The sequence below is a fragment of the Manacus vitellinus genome, unplaced genomic scaffold (assembly GCF_001715985.3).
Source record: "Manacus vitellinus isolate BGI_N305 unplaced genomic scaffold, ASM171598v3 scaffold_24_pilon, whole genome shotgun sequence".
Classification (NCBI taxonomy): Eukaryota; Metazoa; Chordata; class Aves; order Passeriformes; family Pipridae; genus Manacus; species Manacus vitellinus.
The window spans coordinates 6,477,146-6,497,591 of NW_021939798.1; the positions used below are offsets into that span (position 1 = coordinate 6,477,146).

Here is a 20,446-nt window from a genome sequence, read left to right on the forward strand (position 1 = left end):
GCTTACAAACTTCCAGGCTCATTCAAGGTCCTTTGGAATCCGTACAAGCTTCAGACCTACTCCCGGGATGGGAAAAATTAAAATACTTGGAATGGAGTGATGACAGTTGTGGCTTTTTTGCTCCTCTGTGGGCTGAATTTAATACTCTTGGTAGTTTCCAGCTGTGGAAGGTGTTTGTGGGATGGGTGTTTGGATTGGTGACCGTCAGCAAGCTCATTGCTGGAGGGAAAGGCAGCCCTGTCTCTGACTCACCTTCTGGCCCAGGACACCTTACCAAAGAATATTTGCTGTCTCAAACCTCCCTCTGCTGGGATACTCATTTGAAGGCATCAGCCCTTGTTTTTAAATACCTGACTGTCTTGGATGGGAATTGTATTTGCTGAAAGGCAAGAGCTGGATCAAGAACTGCTCCTTGTGGAAGGCATCTATTTTCCTTTGGGCTGGGCAACCTGGGGCCAGATTTCCCAGCAATGTCCTGCCCTGGATTTCACACCAGACCTGGAGGACCTTTACTAGGGCAAAGGGCTGAGCATTTCCAGTTGGTTGGAAAACCAAAGCCTGTGTGATCCCAGCTCAGGGCAAGGGTGGGCTGAGTTCACCCTTGTTTTGATATATCATACTTATCCCTGTTGCCCAACAATTACATCTTGACTCGGTATGGGGCTTTATTGCATTGTACAGGGTGCACATCACCATGGTTCCTGAGGCATGATTGACACTTAAAGCTTGTTATAGAACAGGGCTTTTGTTTGTTTTTCTAAAGTACAATAATTCCTGCAAAAAGAGATTGGATTTTTCACATGTTGCAATAGGAGCTCTGAAGATTTCAAAGCTGATTGCTGTTCTGTTTATATTTTCAGAGTCCTTGCTTCTCTGTTTTATATTTGTTTACATGCTTTGCCCTTACTTTCCACCCCAGGCCTGTCTTTATCCCTGTGTTTGCTTTACGGAGTTGACTCCATCCCTGATGCTCCAGGCAGGTTCTCTGCTCTGGGAGCTCATGGAGCTCAGCATTGCCAGGAGATGGAGGCATCAGTGGGGGAATGGATGAGCTGTCACGAACGTAACCTGGTGTCATTTAAGTCAGAGACAGAACACCCAGCGCCTTTTGTGGTTTGCTGCAGGTGTGATTAAAAGGGAATCATCTTAAAAGGGAACCATCTTACGTGTTCAATGGCGGCTTCCCTTCCTGGACCTCTTGGTGGGCAGCTTGCAGGTGCGGAGGGCGGGGGTGTCCCGGATGGACTGTCCCCGGTACTGCGAGGGCGTGGAGCAGGTATCCTCGGTGCGGGTGCGATTCCCCTTCAGCCACCTGGGACACGGGGAGGGGGAAAACACAGAGCTTACAAGAGGCACAAACCATGGACATCAGAGGACAAGCTGAGGAGAGAGCTGCCGAGCATGAGAGCAGCCTCTTTTTGCCTGGCACCGCCCGGGGGGTGCCCATCCCCAAGGGGAGCCCAGGGAGGGACGGGGCGCGCGGGGCCGTACTTGCGCAGATTTGCCAGCTGGCAGTTGCAGTGCCAGGAGTTCCTGGAGAGGGTCAGCGTCTCCATTTTGTCGAAGGGGAAGTTTCGGGGCAGCTGGGTGAGCCGGTTGTTCTCCAGGTGGGCTGCCTTCAGCACGGTCACGCCGGAGAACGCGTTGTCTGCAAACTGAAGCACAGAGGTTTTTCTGGAGAGGAACGAGGAGCTGGGAGTGGGGACTTCAAACCTGAGTGCCTCCCTTCAAGGCTTTTAGTGGCGTGAACATCAGGCCCTGGCACAGGTTGCCCAGAGAAACTGTGGCTGCCCCATCCCTGGAAGTGTTCAAGGCCAGGTTGGACAGGACTTGGAGCAACCTGGGCTAGTAGAAGGTCCCTGCCCATGACAGGGCTTGGAAAGAGATGATCTTTAAGGTCCTTTCCAACCCAGGCCATTCTGTGATATTATGAAGCATGGAGAGAGCAAGAGAAGGTTCTTGCTTGCTGGAAGCCCTGTCCACCTAAGAGAGGCAACAGGCTGGTGGGCTCAAGGAGGATGGAGTCTCCTACAAAGAGAGCTACATCCCAAATCCATGTGGGATTGTCTGTGCAGCCACATCACTAAATAAAGTGAAGTCTGGCAGCCCTTTTTATTTTTGAACCATGCTAAATGAAGATATTTTCTGGGTGAATTCCTTTCCAAGGCTGGAAGTCCTCCCAATGCCTGTTGCCTTGCCTGTCCTGGAGCGACTTAAGGAGGGAGTGTTTGTGGCGTCTGAAGGGGCTGTAGACTTTGGCAGTGCCCAGGGGCTCGGAGTGGAAAGTTACACTTGGCATCTGAGCAGTGTAGATATACAGGCACGTTTCCAGCACCTCAGCCTCCTCCATTTTTTCCCATTTCCAGTTGTTTTTTTGCAGGGGCTGCTGCAAGATTTGTCTTTTTTTTTTTTTTTTTGATTACTGGAGAGGCTTTAAGGTAGAGCCTCCTTTTAAAAAGCTGCCAAAAAGCAGAGGGAGGCTGTGGACCTGGCTCTGCAGCCCTGTCCTTTTTTTCCCTGAGGCCTCATCCCTGGCATCTTTCAGCCCATGGTTACTCAGGTTGGAGAGTTCTTGAAAGCAAACCCCTCAACACAAACTTCCTTGGCGGTGATGGATTGGAGAGGGGATCACTGACAAAGCACAAAGGTCTTGTTGGGTATGACAAAACATTTCTACCCCTTCTCAAAGTGAGGGGAAAGCTTTCTCTGAAGGTAGGAGAGGAGACTCACTAGGTCTACCTGAAGCCCCCCAGCCAAGGATCTGTGCTCCCATTCCTGACCAGAAGCTTGCACTGCAGATGGACCATCAGAATGTGTTCATGCTCTCTGAGCTGAAAAGCTTGACAGAGGAAATGCACTATTTTAAGCTGTGAACTTTTGTCATCTTCCAAATTAAGCAATGCTGGATGGGATTAGAGTTTAGCTAAGAGACTCCCAGATCCCTGTAGCTGTTGGACACTCAGTGGTGCTGGCCTGTGCAGTCCAGAGCTGAGCTGACCTTGGGAGGTTTTACTGTGCTGATAGTGGAGCTGCTCAGAGGGATGCTGGCACGCCGTGCAGCGGGGTGGTAGGTTTGGACAGTGGTGTTACTGTCTCAGCTGCTCATGCCTCTCCCAGCCCCCTGAGAAGAGTTTGCATCTGCTGCTAACAGCTGCCTTGCTGCCTGCCAGAGCGTGTCTTTGTGAAGAAATGGGTGATTTTCCCCTTATTTACACGGAGGATTGCTGCTGTTAATTTATTTTACACTAAATATGCAAAGATGAGTGTATGTAAAGCTTCCAGGAACTGCATTGCCTGGTCTCATGTTGAGGTACATGGTGGGTCCTGGCCTGTGTGGTGCAGCCCTGTGGGGGACTGGTGTGTGTCCTTGATGCCAGTGGGGAGGGGGGAGCTCTGTGCTGCAGCCTGAGGGCCCCCCCTTCCTTCTGCTCAAGTGCCATTTAGGCTGGGATGGATTTGTGTGGAAGGGTTTTGCACTTGATCAGCTCAAAAATCTTGCAGCCATGCAGAGAGCAGCTGAGGACAGTACACTTGTGAAGGAGAAAGAGCTGCAGTCAAGTGCCAGCAGCACTCAGAGTATTCAGTGGTGATTTCCTAGATCACACGGCCTGTGTGATTAGATGTTTCTTAGCAGTGCAAAGTTCATGTGTGGGCCATTTGGGTATGAGGCCTTTGAGGATTTGAGGAGACAATGCTGAACTGGGAGCTTTGTTTTCGCAAGCCCTAAAGCTGCAGAAGCCACCCCTGTCAGTGCTGATCCCCTAAACTGGTGTCCTGTTGGGCTGCGTGGGAGGAAAGGAGCCACTGGCTGCAGAAGAGTCTTTAAAGATCCTCTCCACAGGTGGTCACTGTAAAAAACAAAGTCTTTTTTTCTGGCTAGAATTTTTAACCTTTGCTTTTTGGTCAGTCTGAGGACATGGGAGCATCCCAGCATCGTGGGTTAGTTTGATTTCTTCAACGTGTAACTTGGGATTCTGACGTCTCTACATCTGGTACAAAATTTTAGCTATAAAATTTGATTGAAAGTGCCTTAGAACTGAGTCTACAAAAGTGCTGTGATGGCATATCTAAGATCTTGCCTAGTGAGGTCAGTAGGTTGTTTTCAAGTGTTTGCTCAGTCCCATCCTGTAGAGGTTAATGCTGAGAGTGGACAAGGGCTTAAGTACTGAGTGCTACCAAACTGGTTAGGTAGTGTTCTTCTCCACCTGGGCAAGCTGTAATGCCAGTTTTTGAGGCATAATTTTGAGGTTTTTGGGATGTTAGATCCCCTTGAAAATTGTGGTGTGCTGCGTTCCTGGTACCTTTCCTGTGATCTGCTTGTCTCTGTGAGATGTTCTGAGTTGCTCTTTGTTGCTAAGAAATTCTCTTTTTCATCACACCTCCCTGCATGTGGTGGGTGTTGCTTTGCCATGAAGTCCCAGCCTGCCTGGATGCTCTTTGTCTTTGGGCTTCCTGGCAAAGCATCATCCCAGGGAGAACTGTTCTGCTCCACCCTCCCTTTCCAGCCGTGGGGGATTCACCTGGGACATCAGGCTGCATCAAGGTACTTCTGCTCTTGCACTGGTGCTGGGTTCTGTTCCTGCACTGCCTGGCATTTCAGAGGTCCTAACACCAGTGATTCCGTGAGTGTGATGTTCCTGCCTATGGATCCCGCGTTCTCACGGAAAAAGAAGGGGGTTGTTTTGCCATTCGGGATACCTGAACATCCCTCCTCCTCTCCAGTGGGAACAGGGCCCCTTTGTAAGATGCTGCGAGAGTTTCTTTAGAGAGAACATCAATAAACAAACCTTTCTTTATAACGTGTCAGGTTGGGAGGCAGGGGGGAGGTGAAGGTGAAGGTCCCTATGTCTACCTGCCTGCAGCGTGTGGGTAAGAAACCGTGGCTATTCATGGCCCATCTGAGGAGTCTCCCCCTCCCAGCCTACAGCAGGGACTGGGGCTGAGCAAAGGAGGTAGAGCAGTTCAGCTCTGCAAGGAGGCAGTGCCCTCCAGTCCCTCCACTACAAGGCAGATGTTCACCTCTCATCTCACACCTTGTTTCTGGGAGGATGAAATGTTGCTCATTGTCCTGGAGCATCCCAAATACCTTTGTCAATGTCTTGTGTCACCTCCAGCCTGGGAGGGAATGCACTGCCTTTCCAAGGGGTTTAATCAGCTCCAGATAATTTGGTTTTACATAAAATAACTCAACAGAAGGGTGGAGTACTCTCATTCCTTGCTAGAGCCATGTCAGGGTGTTGTCAGCTGGCCAGAGCCTTGCTGCCTGCAGAGCCTGCAGACCTGCATCTTCTCTCTCCTCTGCAATGGAGGGACAGCAAAGAGAGGGCTTTGCAAAGGGGAAGAAAACCAAGCCCCATGTTTCTTATCTGGAGCAAATGGAAAATGAAGGGACTCACCTTCTTCAGTTTCATGTTGTCCAGGTTGAGTGTCTGCAGGTATCGCCCGAAGGACTGGAAGGCGTTGTCAGGGATGACCTCAATTGGGTTATGAGAAAGTTTCAGTTCCTCCAGCACTCTCAGCTTACTCATTGCATTCACAGGGTAGCTGCTCAGCTGGTTCTTGTCCAGGTGGAGGACAGCAAGGTTTTCTACATCCTCCATGGCCCCAGGTAGGAGGTTGGTGAGGGAGTTGTCAGAGAGGAAGAGCCAGCGCAGGTCTTTAGCCCCATTGAAGACCCCTGGTTTCAGCTCCCGGATTTTATTGCTGCCTAAGTGCAGGATGAAGAGGTTGACAAGAGGGGAGAGGAGCCCTTTGGGTAGGTCTGGGATCTTGTTCTTGTCCAGGTACAGGTAGGTGAGATCAGAGAGGTCATCGAAGGCTCCTGGCTTTATGACGCTGATCTGGTTGTCGGTGAGATAGAGGTAGACCAGGCTCTTGAGCCCCCGGAAGGCTCCGGTTGAGATCTCCTTGATCCGTGAGCTCTGGAGGTGCAGGGACACCAGCTTCTTCATGTCACGGAAGCCATTGGTCGGCAGGACGGGGAAGTTGTTCTTCTGCAGGTTGAGAAGACGTGTTTGCTCAGGCACTTTGGGGATCTTCTTCAGCCCCACGTTGTCGCAGATGACGTGCTGCAGGTCTCCCCCGTGGCAGTGGCAGCTCGGGGGACATGCCTGCGTGGTGGGGGCAAGACATGCCAGTAGGCTGAGGACACCGAGGAAGAAGCCTGACCCATTCATGGTCAGATCTGGAATTAAGTGTGGTGGGAAGAGGAGCAGGAGGAGGAGGAGGGAGATGGGTGGGAGAGAGAGAGAGAGTGTAACTGGGTTTGCAGCATACTGAACACAGCCCTATTTATAATGTTATTAAAAAGCAAAATCCCTTCCCACAAACCGCAGGCAGCAGCCAGTTGGAAGCAACTGGCTTTGGGAACTTACTGTGAGCTTAACCCCTTGGCACCAGGCAAAGGAGTGTCCACGGCCCTGCCTGGCCCTGCTGCTGAGCGATGTGCAGAGGTAGTTTTCCTCTCTAGAGGAAAATGGGAGGCAAATAGTCAGGAAGAACCAATGCAGACCTGATCAGTGGGGAACTTCCCTGGTCCCTGCTGAGCCAAGCGGGGTCCAGTTTCACCAGTGGGTGGAAACAACCTGTTTGGGTTGAACAGCATAGCAGGGAGCACTGCTGTGTTCCACAGCCACCTCGTGCCGGAGCTTTCAGCAGGCTCCTGAGTTCTGTTTAGCCTCAGCTGGTTTGGGGAGAAGCACCTTGGCCTGTTCTCACAGAGGAAGGGTTTTGGTGTGGGGTGATCTTGTCTCAGTGATTCAAAAGGAGTTTTCCAGGGGTGGGAGAAGATGGGAGTGATATGGGGTCATGCCAAAGGCCAACAGTGCTGCAGTTGCTCTTGTAATGCAAAATTTTGGTTGAAGACTGCACTGAGGAGTTGGCCAGGAAAGGGACCACAGAGACAGTCTTAATTTCTACTGTGTCTTGTGAGCAGTTGAGCGTGACAGAACCATGGTCACAATCAGGACACTTGTGTGAGTGGCTGATGCCTTCCAACAAGGGATGGGGCAGCAGCAGAGCCGGCAGGGAAGTGGTGTGACAATGGCTGGTGGGTATGAAATGCCAGGCAGTGGTGTCCTGCTGCGTGCCTGGCTTGGATGAGGTGGGTGGTAATGCCTGTGGCTCTCAAGACAGAGCTGTGGACAGGGAAAGGTGTGGGCATTGGTAAAGGGATGGAGGGCTGGCAGAGCAAAGAAATTACTGCTGGAACTGGGACTGGGATTTGCCTTGGCTTCTGTCTTGGGGTAGCAGTGGCAAAGATGAATGAACAACGCAGGGGATGTCCTCTACTCTCCCAGTAGAGAAGGCTAAAGCAAAGTGGTTAAAAGCTCTAGCGCCTGCTGTTATGAGTGTGAAGAGAGAGATCCAGGGGCTGTGGGGTGGGGTTTGGAACTGGAACATTTTGAACTGATTTCCAGCCAGTTGCTGGCTGCAGCAGGCAGCTGAGAGCCGAGCACATAACTGTGAGCTTGTTGAGATTTCTGCTCCTGAGGCTGGCTGCAGAGCCCCAGCGGAGCCTGTGCAGAGGCGAGACAGGCTCAAGAAAGGGAGGAAATCCAAGGGCTGACTTAGGACACAGACTGGCTTATTCACCAAGATTTCTGGGTTTTTCCATTGTTGCAGTGAGGAATTAGCCAGTGCCGCCGAGCATGCTCCGGACCGTGTTATGCAAACTGCCTGGCAGCCCTGCTCTGGTCAGCAGCTGTCAGTCTGAGCTGTGTTTTCATTGCAGGACTAATTTGGGGGAGAAAATGGGCTTCTGGGGTGTGACTGTGGTTCTGGTGAGCGTGTGGGACAGACAGTGGTGGCCAAATGATGATGTAATGTGGAACCTTGGTGCAGACCAGGCCATGTCAGGCTTCCAGTGTCTGTCAGCCCTGGGGTGCAATACTGAGCAGCAAACCTCAGCACCAAGAGCTTGTCATCTCCAGAGAGATGGTCTGACCATAGGAGCTCCAGGTTCCTGCTGGGGGGACCTCCTGGTTACTGTAGGACTTAAAGTTCTGTGGTAAAAACAGCAGTATTTTGTCTTGTGCTTGATTCAATAGGCACCACAATGATCACGCACATGCTTTGGTCTCTGGAGGAGCTCTTTGAGTGTCTTGGTCAAGACCTTTGAGAAAGAGAAAGAGGAGGTAGACAGAGCCCTCTGTGTTTTCCTTCTTTGCCTCTCCAGTTTGCTGTTCCATGATCCTATGACTAAGAGTGCCCCTGAGTGTGTGCTGCTTGTAAAGCTCAGGCAGGGAGCTGGGTGAATGATTGGAAAAGGAAAAAATTCACCTTTAAGGAATCATCTTCTATCCACTGATTGATTTTATTTTTTTTCTGAGCAGGTTCAACCCCCTAATCTTACCTGTAATCATTTGATGAACAATTCCCGTGGTTACCAGCGATTCTGTGCAAGAGCAACTGATGGGTGAAATTTAAACCCCACCCTGTTTCTGCTGAGCACTGAATCTGGGAAGTGCATCTGTGCTACTTCCCTGAGTGTCTGGTACTTGGTTTTCCCATCCCCTTGCAAAAAATGCCAGCTAACAGCTTACTACTTCTCCAGAGATTTTGACCAGAAATCTGACCAGTGTGGGTCAGATTGGAGCAAAAAGCTGGTGAGGGCCTTGAAAACCCCATCCATAAATACATCCTTACCCACGTGTATTTCTGGAACAAGACCTTTTTCAGAAGTTAAACTGCTCAAGCCTCCTTCTCTTCTTTCTTCCTCTGAGGATAAAATTCCCTTTCTTCAACCCTTATCTGTTTACTGGCTGAGGCTGCAAATTCTGGGGAACAGGGGCACTCTCCTCTCCCTGCAGGGATGCGTGTACTGTGAACACCAGTGAGACCTGTAGCTTCCTCGTGAAAATCTGGGAATTATCTGCCACCATGCTGGTGTGAGGTGGGAAGCTGTCCCTGCCCCAGGACTCCCCCCAGCCCCATGCCTGCAGCAGAGGTTGTGTGGATGCTGGCTTATTTTTGGTGCCACGGTGGGGTGGCAACAGGGAAAAGGCATCTGTTCCTCAGCTCCGTTTCTCCAGGCACAAATGGTGAATAAAAGGAAGTTCTTTCCCCTGATATTTTATTTCCAAGCCTTGGTGAGCACATTCCTGTGGTGGGAGCTGGCTGGCATCTGCCGCAGCGCTGGCACCTCGCCCCTGGGCTCCCTCCCGGCTGTTTGTGTTTTGAGCTGCTCTCTGGACGGCTCTGGTCTTCCCACACCGGGTTTTGCAGCCCTCGACTGGCCAGCAAACATCCAGTGATCCTCAAAAGCCTGCCTGGGTCCCACTCGTGGGTGGCTCACAGTCTGGAGGTGACAATGGAGCAGTGTCCGTGTTCCTGGGCTGCGGTGGGAGACCACAGGGAGCTGGGTCCTGGCCAGCCCCGACCTCGCACGTCCCCCGGGACTGGCACTGCGAGGACATCGCAGAAGAGGCAGGATTATCCTGCCCTCCTCTCTTTCTTAATTGATTAACAGTTCTGCAAACATTCCTGGTGATTTGCAGATGCCGGACTCCCCTCCTCTCCTTCTTGAAGGCATTGTGGGATAAGCAAATAAATACAGTTTTTGAAACAGTGTAAATACAGGTTTGGGAGGTTTCTTTGGTGGTGCTGGCCTGAGCTGTTTTGACATAGCATTGGAGATGGTCTTTTCCATGTCTAATCTTTATTTTTGTTAGTTCTAACAGTTCTGGCATATCAAGATAGCTCCACGTTAAAATATTCCGTTCTGTTTTCAGCCTGATTCCGTAGCTTTTACGGGTTCCATGTCTGGTTTTGTGTGTCAGTGCACACTGTCAATCACCTTCTTGAAGTGACACCAGTGTAGCTGGCCTTGGGGTGCAGCCTTTCTCAGTTTTGGCTGGAGATGAGGGCTTAGGCAGCTTTGGAGGGTGTCATGGGGTGCCCCAGCCCTTGTGGAGCCTCTGCCTGGCACTGAGTGCTGGGGAGGGAGTGGGGTGGGAGAAGGCACAAGCTCTGTGGTGTCCCAGGGGTTTGTCCCAAGCATGGAGCACATTCCAGGCAGTGTTTGAGGAGCAGTGGTGGGTGGGCAGTGGGGAGCCCCAGAGGATCTCCGTGTTTCCCCTTTTCCTGGCAGTACTTGAAAGTCCCATCAGTGACAGTGGCATCTGGGGCTCTGAGTTCAGACCCAAGATACCGTTTCTATTTGATGTGCTTGAAGGGTCTCTGTCACTGCAGTGTGGGGGCCCAGGCTGCTTGTTGAGCTGAACGAGGTGGTGGTGGGTCCACCTCCTTCCTTCTGATGGTTTTCTTCCACTGTAGCATGGCCTCCACCCATCAATCTGTTGCCAGTTTGGCTCCCTGTAATGTCCACCCAGCCTTCCCTTCTGCTGATCCCAGCAGCTGCTGAGTGATGCTCTTGGCCTCTCCTGTGAAGCTCTCCCAGCCCTGCTGTGTTCACCCTGCAAGGCACCAGGCATTCCCTAGCATCCCACTGCTCTGGCCAGGGCTCTTGTCCTCTCTGCAGATCTTGCAGGCTCTGAAGGAGAGCGGAGCCTTCTTCCCTTGTGGAACATCCATCAAAGATTTCTGGCTTTCCCAAATGATCCTGAGCCATGAGTCCCACCTATTCACAAAATGGAAAATGGGCTCCACATGGTGACAATTTCCCCACTTGTCCATGGCCTCCCCATCCCACCCCACCTCAATTTTGGGGAGGACCTGGTGAGTAGGTGGTTTCAGTAGGTGCAGAAGCTGTGAGAACGGGTTGTGAGGACATTGAAAATGCAGCATGGAGGCAACAAGATCCTGGGCTTCAAGCCATGTCTGGTGGGAGCTGAGCTCTCCACATCCATAGGGATGCTACCTTTGACCCTAGATTTTTGCTAAGTTTCCTTCTCTGACAGCTTTGAGCATTCAGGTACCCCCAGAATGGTGGGTTTCTCCCTTCACAAGACACCTTTTTCTCTGCACACTTCCTCTTGCTTTTTCCCTTTAATTCCACTTTTCCAAAATGCATTGGCACTAGTGCCAGGAAAAAAGGAGTTAATTCCACAGCAAAGATCTTCTATCACACTGTGGATAAACCAGTAAGTGACTGCCCATGCCTTTGCTGGTCGCCACTGGGCAGCACTTCTGCAACGCTGACAGGATGGGGGAAATACTTGCAAGCCTCACTCAAGGCTTCTGCTCGGCCTGGAGGGAAGAGAGGCAGCTTTAAGTCCAGACCATGAGGAGCAGCTTGTCCTCACTGGGCAATAACAGGAGGTTCATTCCCAGTGGCAAGTCTCAGCCTGGGCGAGCTGAGTCGTCCTTTTTGCAGTGGTCTCCTCCTGGGGCAAAGCCATTGCGTGCCACAGCACAAAGAGGGTGCTTTGGGCACCTGGTATTTTTGGGAACTCTTCTAAGCCCCATCCAAACTGGGACTGTCTGGCAGTTCTCTGCATGGGGAGAGATGCCAACAGGGTGGCCACCGTTGGAGGTTTGTCCTACAAGACCTACTTGTTTGTGTCCTGACGTTTTTGACACAAAGATGGTACTGTTGCTGGGGAAGGAAATGAAATCTCGGTGTGACACAGGCTGGATGTGATCAGACTTTGTTTTGTGCAGCAGCAAAGTTGACCTGAAGGTTCAGGAATATTCCAATACGATTTGGGATGGTGGGATATCTCCAAAGCAAGGAGACATGTGTGCCCAGAGGACAGCAGAGTTTAGGGTGATCTTGGTAGTGAGCAGCTGAGTGAGGAAAGGTCATGGCTCAGTTAAGAACAATTTGGAGCTGGCTGTGATGGGAAGGGCTGGGGCTGACTTTGGTGGAGATATCCGAGACAGACACGCACTCAGCACGGGTTTAGGGATAATTAGATCCATCCACACTGAGAGGGGTTCAAAGGGCCTCTTCAAGGTCCCTGAGCACATCTCTTGGGTTGCCAGCCTGCTTTCTGTTGTTCATTACGCCCTCTTTGAAGTCTGAAAATCCCTATTATTTCACGGTCAATTTGCTGCTTTTTTCCAAGGCCAGTATTGTCTCCAGCAAAACTCAGTTTCTGTAGGTTTTAGTTTGGCAGTTCAAGCCCTGCCATCGCCATCCTCCAGCGTGGCACAACCAGAGGGTGGTGACGAGGGACATGAAGATCCTCCCTGAGCATCTCTCAGGTCCAGGGGTGAGTGTCCTCCAAGGACCTCATGCCCTCCTGCACCCCTGACCTTCTGCTGGGGTATAACCCCACTCTGGGTACTGGTAGTACCAGATCCAGCCTTTTCATCACAGCCTTTCAGCAGCAACTGAACACAGAGGGAAGTGGGTGTTTTTATTGCTGTTGAATGCAGGGGAAAACCAAGGAGCAGAGGGCTAATGTGGCTTGTTCCAAATTATGCAGTAAATAAGCGGCACAGTTGGGAAAAACCCAGGATCTTCAGAGTCCCCACTGTCCCCACCAGATCAGCCTGCCTCCCAAATGTTTACTAAAGAGACTGGAGTCTGATTGTTTTCACTTTATTTTTAATTTTCAGACGCTTCCCTCTTCAGGCTGTTTTGCCTGTTCCGCAGTGGCCAGTGTTTAAACAGCACCGGCAGGAAATGTTTGTGAAATGTGCCTCAAAAAACACAGTCCTGCTAAGATGTTCTTTTTATTCCTGGTTTAGACAGAGGCTTGGGATTCACAAAGAATGAATCTCTTGTTGGTAGGAGCAAGTTAGGCAGCCGTTTGTTTTGGAGCTGTCCTTGTCGTGACTGAAGGCAGGACTGATCTGGGTAGTGGGAGGTCACTTGTGGTCCTACAGTAAAAAAAGTCTTTACAGTTAATTATATTCTATAGTCTTGTAGCTCCTCTGGAAGCCAGGGGTCTGAGCTTGGACCCTTGCCTCTGGGAAGCTTTGCTTTGACACTAGATACAGCTCCAGTGGAAATTATGGAGCTGATGCTGAAATTATTGGGTGAGGTTTTCTGGACTGAATTGCACCGATGACAAGGCTAGATGATGCTAAGTGTTCCTTTGGGTCATGAAACCTAGGAATCTTCATGGGTATCTCCAAGTTTAAATTGGTATGTGGGGTTCTGTGGAAGTGCTGTTCCATCTGCTGCTGACAACGGAGATGATGGAGGATGCTCCACGTGTCAGATAAGGGTTGGGAAGGACAGCAGTGCTGGCACAAGGGTTTGCTCCAGCCTTCATCTTGGGAATACAGCTGGGGAAAACCATCTCAGGACAGAAATAACATCTTGGAAAGATCTGGAGCAACATCTGGCTGCAGAATAGGGTGCTGATGCAGGCAGGGGAAGGCAGGGATGGGGCAGCAGATTAGGGTTGGAGGTTCAGACCCATGTTGCCCTCTGGGCCGGTCAGGAATCCCATTCCTGAGGGCATGAGGGTGTTTATGGGGACAAGCCACAAGCCAAGGCAGTGACAGCCGCTGCTTGGCATGCACAGCACAGTGCCAGGCATCTGGAGGAACCTGGTGAGCCACGGCACTCGCAGCATCATCCTGCCAGGGAGCTGCCTGCTCCTGTGTCCAATTAAACTGCTGGAGCGACCCAGAGAGGCAGCAAGGGTTGACTCAGGGCTTGGCTGGGATCCTGGGACCAACACTGCAATTCATCCAGCAGAGTAAAACAAAAAAACAAAGGCGCTGGGATTTTTAATGTGTTTAAGGTCTTGGATTTGTGTCTCGTCAGTCATTTGATCCAGCCACAGGACTCGTATTAGTGGGTGGGAGAGAAATCCTGTCTGAGCATGAGACGCTGTGGGTTTCCACCCGACTGGGAAGATATCCTTGTGTCTGGTAGGAGAAGCCTATTCACAGTCGCTCCCTGGGGGCTGCCAGGCTCCTAGCAGAGCAGTTTGTACCAGATGGTCCCTGCAGCATCCTGGGGATGTTCTCCCCCAGATTCCTGGCTAAGAGCAGGCTGCAGCTCGAATTCACGCTGACCTTGGTGCAGTCAACAAGAGCATCAACCGTTGTGACAAACTGTGCCCACCGTGAGATCCTTCAGCAGCCCTGAGCCATGGAAAGTGCCAAGTGCTCCAGTGTTGTTACACCAGGATGTACATTATACCAGTGTTATGTTCAGCTCGTTCAGGATATTTCCATGCTTGTTCAAATGCTTCATTGTAGTCCTTTTGCAAAGCCCCTTGTTAATTTGGGGCTCAGTGCCTGGAGCTTGGTGAGCACCATGCAGAAAGCATAACCATGCTGGCATGCCCAGGCATTTGCTTGGAAGGAACTGACAAGATCTGGGTGCCAAGGCTGTAGGAATATGGTTGGGCCTTGTGATTCAGCAGGTCAGAGCTGCTCACATGTCAGTCTGGAGATGTGGAGGAGAAAGGAGCAAATGCTTCCTGCATCAGCCCTTTCCCAGCCGTGCTCTCCCAGCAAAGCAGCCACCGGTGACATTAGTGGGGTGACATCAGTGGTGTGACCCTGCCTGAAGGCACACAACCCAGTGAGCAGGTTAGAGACACCAGAGCAGTGCTCCAGGATGTCCTACTGCAGAAACGCAGCTCCTGAGAGCTGGAGATGAAGCAGCAATCCCAGCAATGGTGCTGTTGGTGCAGCTCAGAGCTGCCCGGAGCACCTCCTGCATGGCTCCTGCTGTCTCAGTGGGCCACTGAACTGGGCATAAAGTGCTGGAATTTTCCTCCGAGGAGAAGTGACCTTCATCTGAGGTGACTCTGAGCCTGCCGTTGGGATTAGCGGTGAGGGAGGTTTAGCAGCGAGAAGCTTTTGTCCTGCTGTGAGGCTTTTGGTCTGTAAGGGCAGCTGTGCTGAGCACTGTGCAGCCTCGTGATGCCCTTACGAGGGTTAGAGGGGCTGATGTCTGCACAAAAGGATCTGGAACAAGCAACTGAGCTGTGGGATGAGCCGTCTCCCACAGGAGCCTGCTGCTGGCTCCAGGGTTTTTCCAAAATTATGTCCTATGTGCCCTGAGCTGTAGAAGATGCAAGGTGAACTCAGCACCATGGCTGCAAGGGCACCAAGGCAAAGTCAGGGGCTGGCAGAGATGGTGTGGAGTCAACAGGACAGGGCTTGGAGAAACAAGGGTTAAAAAAGAGGAGGGAGAACTCCTCCAAGAATAGTAGTTGGGGTGTCAAAAGTACATGACACTCCAAGTGTGGTTGGGTCTGGAGCGCTGCCATGGAGGTGCAGTGGGCAGGTGCAGTGCTGCTTTAGCTCCTATTTCTCCAAGACTCTTTGGCAGGAGTGTCTGGAGAGTCCCATCCACAGCCAGGAGAGCAGGGCTTGCCTGTGACCTGAATGACTTGTGACTCCTCCCACCCCACTCTCCCCTGCAGTCATCACTGGCTTTTTCCTTCCTGTGCCTGGAGCTGTGTGGTCCCCTTTCCCCTTGAGACACATTTCCTCTCCTGTGATTGCAGGTTGCTTATGGGACCACAGAAAACAGCCCTGTCACCTTCATGGGGTTCCCCAATGACAGCATGGACCGGAGAACCGAGACAGTGGGGTACATCTTCCCCCACACAGAGGTGACCGTGACCCTCCCCACCCGCTCCAGGTCCCCTGCCTGCAGCAGACCTCCCTGTCTGGTGCTGGAGCTGGGACATGCCACCACACTGGGCTCTGACTAAGCCCTTCTTCTCTTTCAGGCAAAAATTGAGGATCCAGAAACAGGGAAGTCTATGCCTCTGAACACGCCAGGGGAGCTTCATATCCGTGGCTACTGCGTCATGTTGGGCTACTGGAATGACCCTGCCAAGACAAGTGAAGTGATCACTGCTGAGAGGTGGTACAAGACAGGGTGAGTCTGGGAACAGCCCCACTCCTCCCAGTCTGTCCACACTGGAAAGGGATGCATGGGTGTGTATTGGAGTGCTTGGCTGGGATTTCCAATGCAAGGAAAACTGACCTAATTTAACCCTCTGGTCTATCTGTGACACTTCAGAACAGCTTTTAGCACAGAGCCCTTGGTGCTGAGTGTCCCTGGAGAAGGGGATCATCACTTGGCCACTGGTGGATGGAGGGACTGTGGGGCTACAGTGCAGGGGCAAGAATTGCCTCCCCCCTAAACCCTGATGCAGTGTGGATGCTGCCAGTGGCTGAAGCAGGAGTCTTTGATCTCTTTCGTGTGTTCAGGTGGCTCCTCAGCCTTTACCCTCTGGATAGCCTGACTGGGTGGGAGCATCAGCCATTCTTCCACCTAGCTGGGACAGGATTTGGAGAGTGGTGTCATTGCAGGGACCTCGGGAGCCTGGATGAGCACGGCTACTGCAAAATTATAGGCCGCTGCAAGGACATGATTATTCGTGGTGGAGAGAACATCTACCCAGCAGAACTTGAGCAGTTTCTCCACACCCATCCAAAGGTTGAGGAGGTCCAGGTGAGCGGGAGGGAGATGATGTAGGCGAGCAGCTGTATTTTGGGAAACCTGTACACAGAGATTCTCGGATTGCTGCTTGGGACCTGGTTGTCTTCCCGTTTTCAGCATCAGCTGCCATGTAATATTGGTTGGCAAGGAGGAGGGAGAGGCTCATGGCATGGGAGGGGCAGGTAGAGCTCCTGAAGTGGGGCACATGGATTTGGGCAATCCCCTCATGCATCAGCTGCACATCTGCAAGCCTGTCATTCTTCACTTTTAAACTGCTTGTCCACTTAGCTCCCTCTGAAATTCTTACTTGGAAAGCAGTCTGGAAGAACAATTTTTACTAGTAATTACTCAACTCTGACATCCAAAAAGACTGCTCCAATGAGTCCCCGGAGATGAGGAGTGAGACTTTGTTTCACCCCTTCTCAAGACAGCAATGATTTGCAGCACTGAGCAGCTGCTCCCAGTCTGCTGGGATTGTTCTCCTCCAGGTTTTGTGCCAGACAAGTTTCCCCATAAATAAACTGGTTATTTAGTCAGTGTTGTGCCTGTGCCAGGCAAGCATCTCTCCTTGGAACAGTCCCAGTGCAGATGGGTTGCAAACCAGCCCTGTTTATGTGGTTTCTAGGGCTTTCTGTTACTGCTCTGGACTCAAAAGGATCGACGTGTCTCTAGGATTTTGAGATACTGGTTCAAGGCGGGGAATGACAGCAGGATTGTTGTGGAATAGTGTGAGCAAACTTTGGAGAGAGCTCAGGCTTGGGAAGCCCATCTCCTGGTATCACGGGCAGTGGTCCACTAAGATCTGCGATTATAAAGGTTTCAAATAATCCTTTAATTCAACTTCATCCCTCCCCTACCACTCCATCTGGAGATCCCAAAGCACTCATGGCAGTCTACCAAGTCTCTCCGTTGGTTGTGAAACCTCTTGCCCCATTTTTCGGGAAGCAGAGGGACAACAGGTCCGTGTCGCAGGCACGATGAGCTGGTCTGGTCTGACTCAGACCTCATTCCAGTCACTTTGCAAAACCAGAGGAGGAAGGTGCTGGCATCCAGGTGCTCAGCTTGCTCTGCCACCTTTCCTCTGGCAAATGGTTGGGAACTCCTTCCAGGAGGGCTCGATGTTGTGTAGAAAGCCCCAGTGGGATGGTCAAGCAGCTCAAACTGCCTTTCCACAGCCCCACACCATGATTCCAGCATCCAGTGCTGTGGGCCAGCACACAGACCCTGCCAGAGGACAGGGCTGTCCCCAGGGGTCACACTGTCTATCTGTCCCAACCAGGTGGTTGGTGTGAAGGATTCGAGGATGGGAGAAGAGGTCTGTGCCTGCATCCGACTGAGAGCTGGGCAGAACTGCACTGAGGAAGAGATGAAGGCTTTCTGCAAAGGGAAGGTGGGTCTCCCCTTCCCAGTTCCCTGACAGACCAGTACACCCAGTGGCTGCTGGGGACTGGCGGATGAAAACCCATGGATTTAGAGCATTGGGGGACCCAGCCCTGGCAGTGCCAGCTGGGCTGGCTGTGCTGTTCCTGGGGGGTTGTGTAGCCATTGTTTTTCTCTTCCTAGATTTCCCATTTCAAGATCCCACGTTATTTTGTGTTTGTGAGCCAGTACCCACTCACTGTCTCAGGCAAGGTAAGAGGGGATAGGGGCAGGGGAGGAGCTCTGGCCTCCTGTCCCAACTGCTGCCCGAGTCTCTCTTCCTCCTCCTCTCTGCACTTTATTCCAGATTCAGAAATACAAGTTGAGGGAGCAGATGGAGAAGCTCCTTCAGCTCTGAGGTTGGGAAGGCAGAGCAAAAACTGGGATAAATCAACTGGAGGACCAGCAGCTCTCAGTCTGCTTTTCACCTGTGCCTTGGGCTACGCAGTGGAGACCTTCCCTCCCTGACATCAGACTGATGGCACTTTTAGTCAATAAAACAGAGCGCCTTTTTTTCCCAGTTGGGTTTGTTTCTTTGCCAGGACAAATACTGTGGTGTGAGGAAGGGATGCTTATTTCTGGAATTCTGTCCGGTTACTGAAAGACCTTATGAAGATTTAAAAATCTTGTGTATCTCTGAGCAGTTTGGCTGCAGCCATTTCAGAGGAGTTGAACATATGCTAGTAGGTAGTTCACTGACATTTTTTAAGTCCTAACACCCTGGTCTGGCTTCCCAGGGTAGGTGATGCCTTCTCTTCTTGGGTGTTGTGAGACTCCTGGGTCATGTAAACAGCTACTGAACTTGAATTGAGGGGCAGGGGGTTCAGAGAATGAAGCTTTGCATGGGAAGGGGGTCCCTAAAGCTGGCTGGAAAAGCTTATCCTGTTCCCACACCTCCCCCAGGTGTTTCCCCCCCAAAAAATTCTCCAAAGTAGACTTGGCATGGTTTATTTTGTTGTTTTGGGCAAGACAGACAGTAAGGTTTTTGCAGAAATACCAAAATTCCTGTCCTGTTGGCAGTGCGAAGCACAGCACACCTGGGACAGCATTTTACGGGAGTTATTTGGTACCTCCCAACCATGAAACACTCCTGCAGGAAGGGGAAGAGCAGAGCTCCTCTTCCTTGCCAGCAGAAGTGTCCCACTCCAACTGGAAGCAGATAGTGTTGCTGACAACTCTCGCCAAGGCTGTCTCCCTCCTGCTTCCTTCCCGAGCAGGGCTAAGGTTGGGCCTCCTCCGTGCTGCAGCTTCTTCTAGTGGGTGGAGGGAAATGATGCAACAGGGAGAGAGGGGGAAGCCTCAGCGAGGTCTCAGTCCTTGATCTCCCAGCTGGGCTGTGGGCTCTACCCATGGAAGCAGACCGAGTGGACAAGTCCACTGCTCGTATCTGCTACCTGAAAGGAAAAAGCATGGATGGTTTGTGTCAGACCCTTTCTATTCTGTGTCTTTCCAGCAAGTTCCTCCCCTGATCCCAAACTGCTCGTGGGGCTGGTGTCAGCACTGATCCTCCACATTTCACTCAGGTCTCCTCCCTCCCCTGGTTTTAGGACTCTTGTAACATTCCTTCCTGTGGGAGGAACTGTTACCTCTATGACAGCAACTGCAGCCAGCGACCTTGGGGATGCAGTGGACCCCTGTGATTGGTGTCTAGGGAAGGACTTTTTACCTTCCTTTGCTTCCCACAGCACTAACCCAGGTGCAGGACAGGCCTCCTCCCATCCCTGTTTGGTAACTCCACCCTTGGCATGACCCCCGAGCTGCCCAGAGGTGCCCCCCGTGCTCACTGTTTGGGGGCAGTGCATACGAAATGAAGGTGGCTCAGCCCTGGCTGGCGAGGGCGGGCACACTGCTGAGAAACACAGTGAGCCCCAGTCACAGCCAGCACAGCGGGTACAGCCCCTGCCACCCCATCCCCGCACCCCACAGTTCCATTTGTGTCCCAGGAGTGGTGCAACATCATCCAGAGGTCTGAGCCCCAGCAAAGCCTGGTGCTGGGGAAGCTTTCCCTACCATCCCCATCCCTTCCCTGGGGCCCATCCAGCCCTCGCCAGCCAGGACACCTGCCGAGATGTCCCATGGCCATTCCAGCCTCTGGGATGATGCAGCCCCGGCTGTAAATACTCACGGTAGAGGAAGAGCTGTCCATCATGACTGGCAGTATGGGCTCGGTGTGTGCAGGGCTCCCTCCAGGCACCATGGCTTTCTGCCCTTACCATGCCTGGGTTCTGCTCTTATAGCCCTCACTGCCTTCTGGGGAACTCCGAGCAGCCGGAAAGGTTACATCAGGGGTGGGTTACACAAAACTACCCGTTCCTGGCCGCAAAACGGGAATCTATGGTCACAGCCTTTGCCATGGACATTCCGGACTTCCCCGTGGCTATTAATAGAGCAAATTAAGAACTAATAACGTTGGGATTGGTCAGCAGCGGGTTTGCACAACCTTGCGTGGGGACAAGCAACGGCTCCCTCCGCCGAAACGCTGGAAAAATCCTTCCGGTCCCGTGGAGCAGTCGGGGGAGGATGCGCGAGGCAGGTTGCGGAATGCCCAGCCTCGTCGGACCGTGTGTCCGGGAGGAACCGCGAAGGACACTGACCCCGGCACCCCCGGCACCGGGAGAAGACGCCGGGCTCGGCATTCCTCCGACACTCCCGGTGCGGGGGAGAACACGCCCGATCCCGGCACCCCGGTACCGGGAGAGGACACTGACCCGGTATCCGTCACGCACAGCGAGCATCCCCGGCACGGCCCCG

The 20,446-nt window shown here is 52.1% G+C and overlaps 2 protein-coding genes across 2 annotated transcripts in view; one reads left to right on the forward strand and one right to left on the reverse strand.

Annotated features, from left to right (window-relative positions):
* ACSF2 (acyl-CoA synthetase family member 2) overlaps positions 1-18,215 on the forward strand; it is a 36,894-nt gene extending 18,679 nt beyond the window's left edge. Inside the window, exons 11-16 of the mRNA XM_008926952.3 lie at positions 15,330-15,437; positions 15,558-15,709; positions 16,147-16,288; positions 17,556-17,666; positions 17,840-17,908; positions 18,003-18,215. Coding sequence (XP_008925200.1) covers positions 15,330-15,437; positions 15,558-15,709; positions 16,147-16,288; positions 17,556-17,666; positions 17,840-17,908; positions 18,003-18,053 — 633 coding nt within the window. The 3' untranslated portion in view covers positions 18,054-18,215. The remainder of the gene's footprint in view (positions 1-15,329; positions 15,438-15,557; positions 15,710-16,146; positions 16,289-17,555; positions 17,667-17,839; positions 17,909-18,002) is intronic.
* CHAD (chondroadherin) lies at positions 1,171-6,191 on the reverse strand. The gene is made up of 3 exons (XM_018073371.2): positions 5,397-6,191; positions 1,492-1,655; positions 1,171-1,312 (listed from the first exon to the last, which is right to left on the reverse strand). Exons 1-3 carry the CDS (start codon positions 6,174-6,176, stop codon positions 1,171-1,173), a joined length of 1,086 nt encoding a protein of 361 aa, XP_017928860.1. The 5' UTR covers positions 6,177-6,191.
* Positions 18,216-20,446: the final 2,231 nt, after the last annotated feature.

Coding starts and splice junctions, on each gene's coding strand:
- CHAD (XM_018073371.2), bottom strand. CDS start 6,176: ATGAATGGGTCAGGCTTCTTCCTCGGTGTCCTCAGCCTACTGGCATGT. Junction 1,656..5,396: donor ACAACATGAAACTGAAGAAG/GTGAGTCCCTTC, acceptor TCTGTGCTTCAG/TTTGCAGACAACGCGTTCTC. Junction 1,313..1,491: donor CAGCTGGCAAATCTGCGCAA/GTACGGCCCCGC, acceptor CCCGTGTCCCAG/GTGGCTGAAGGGGAATCGCA.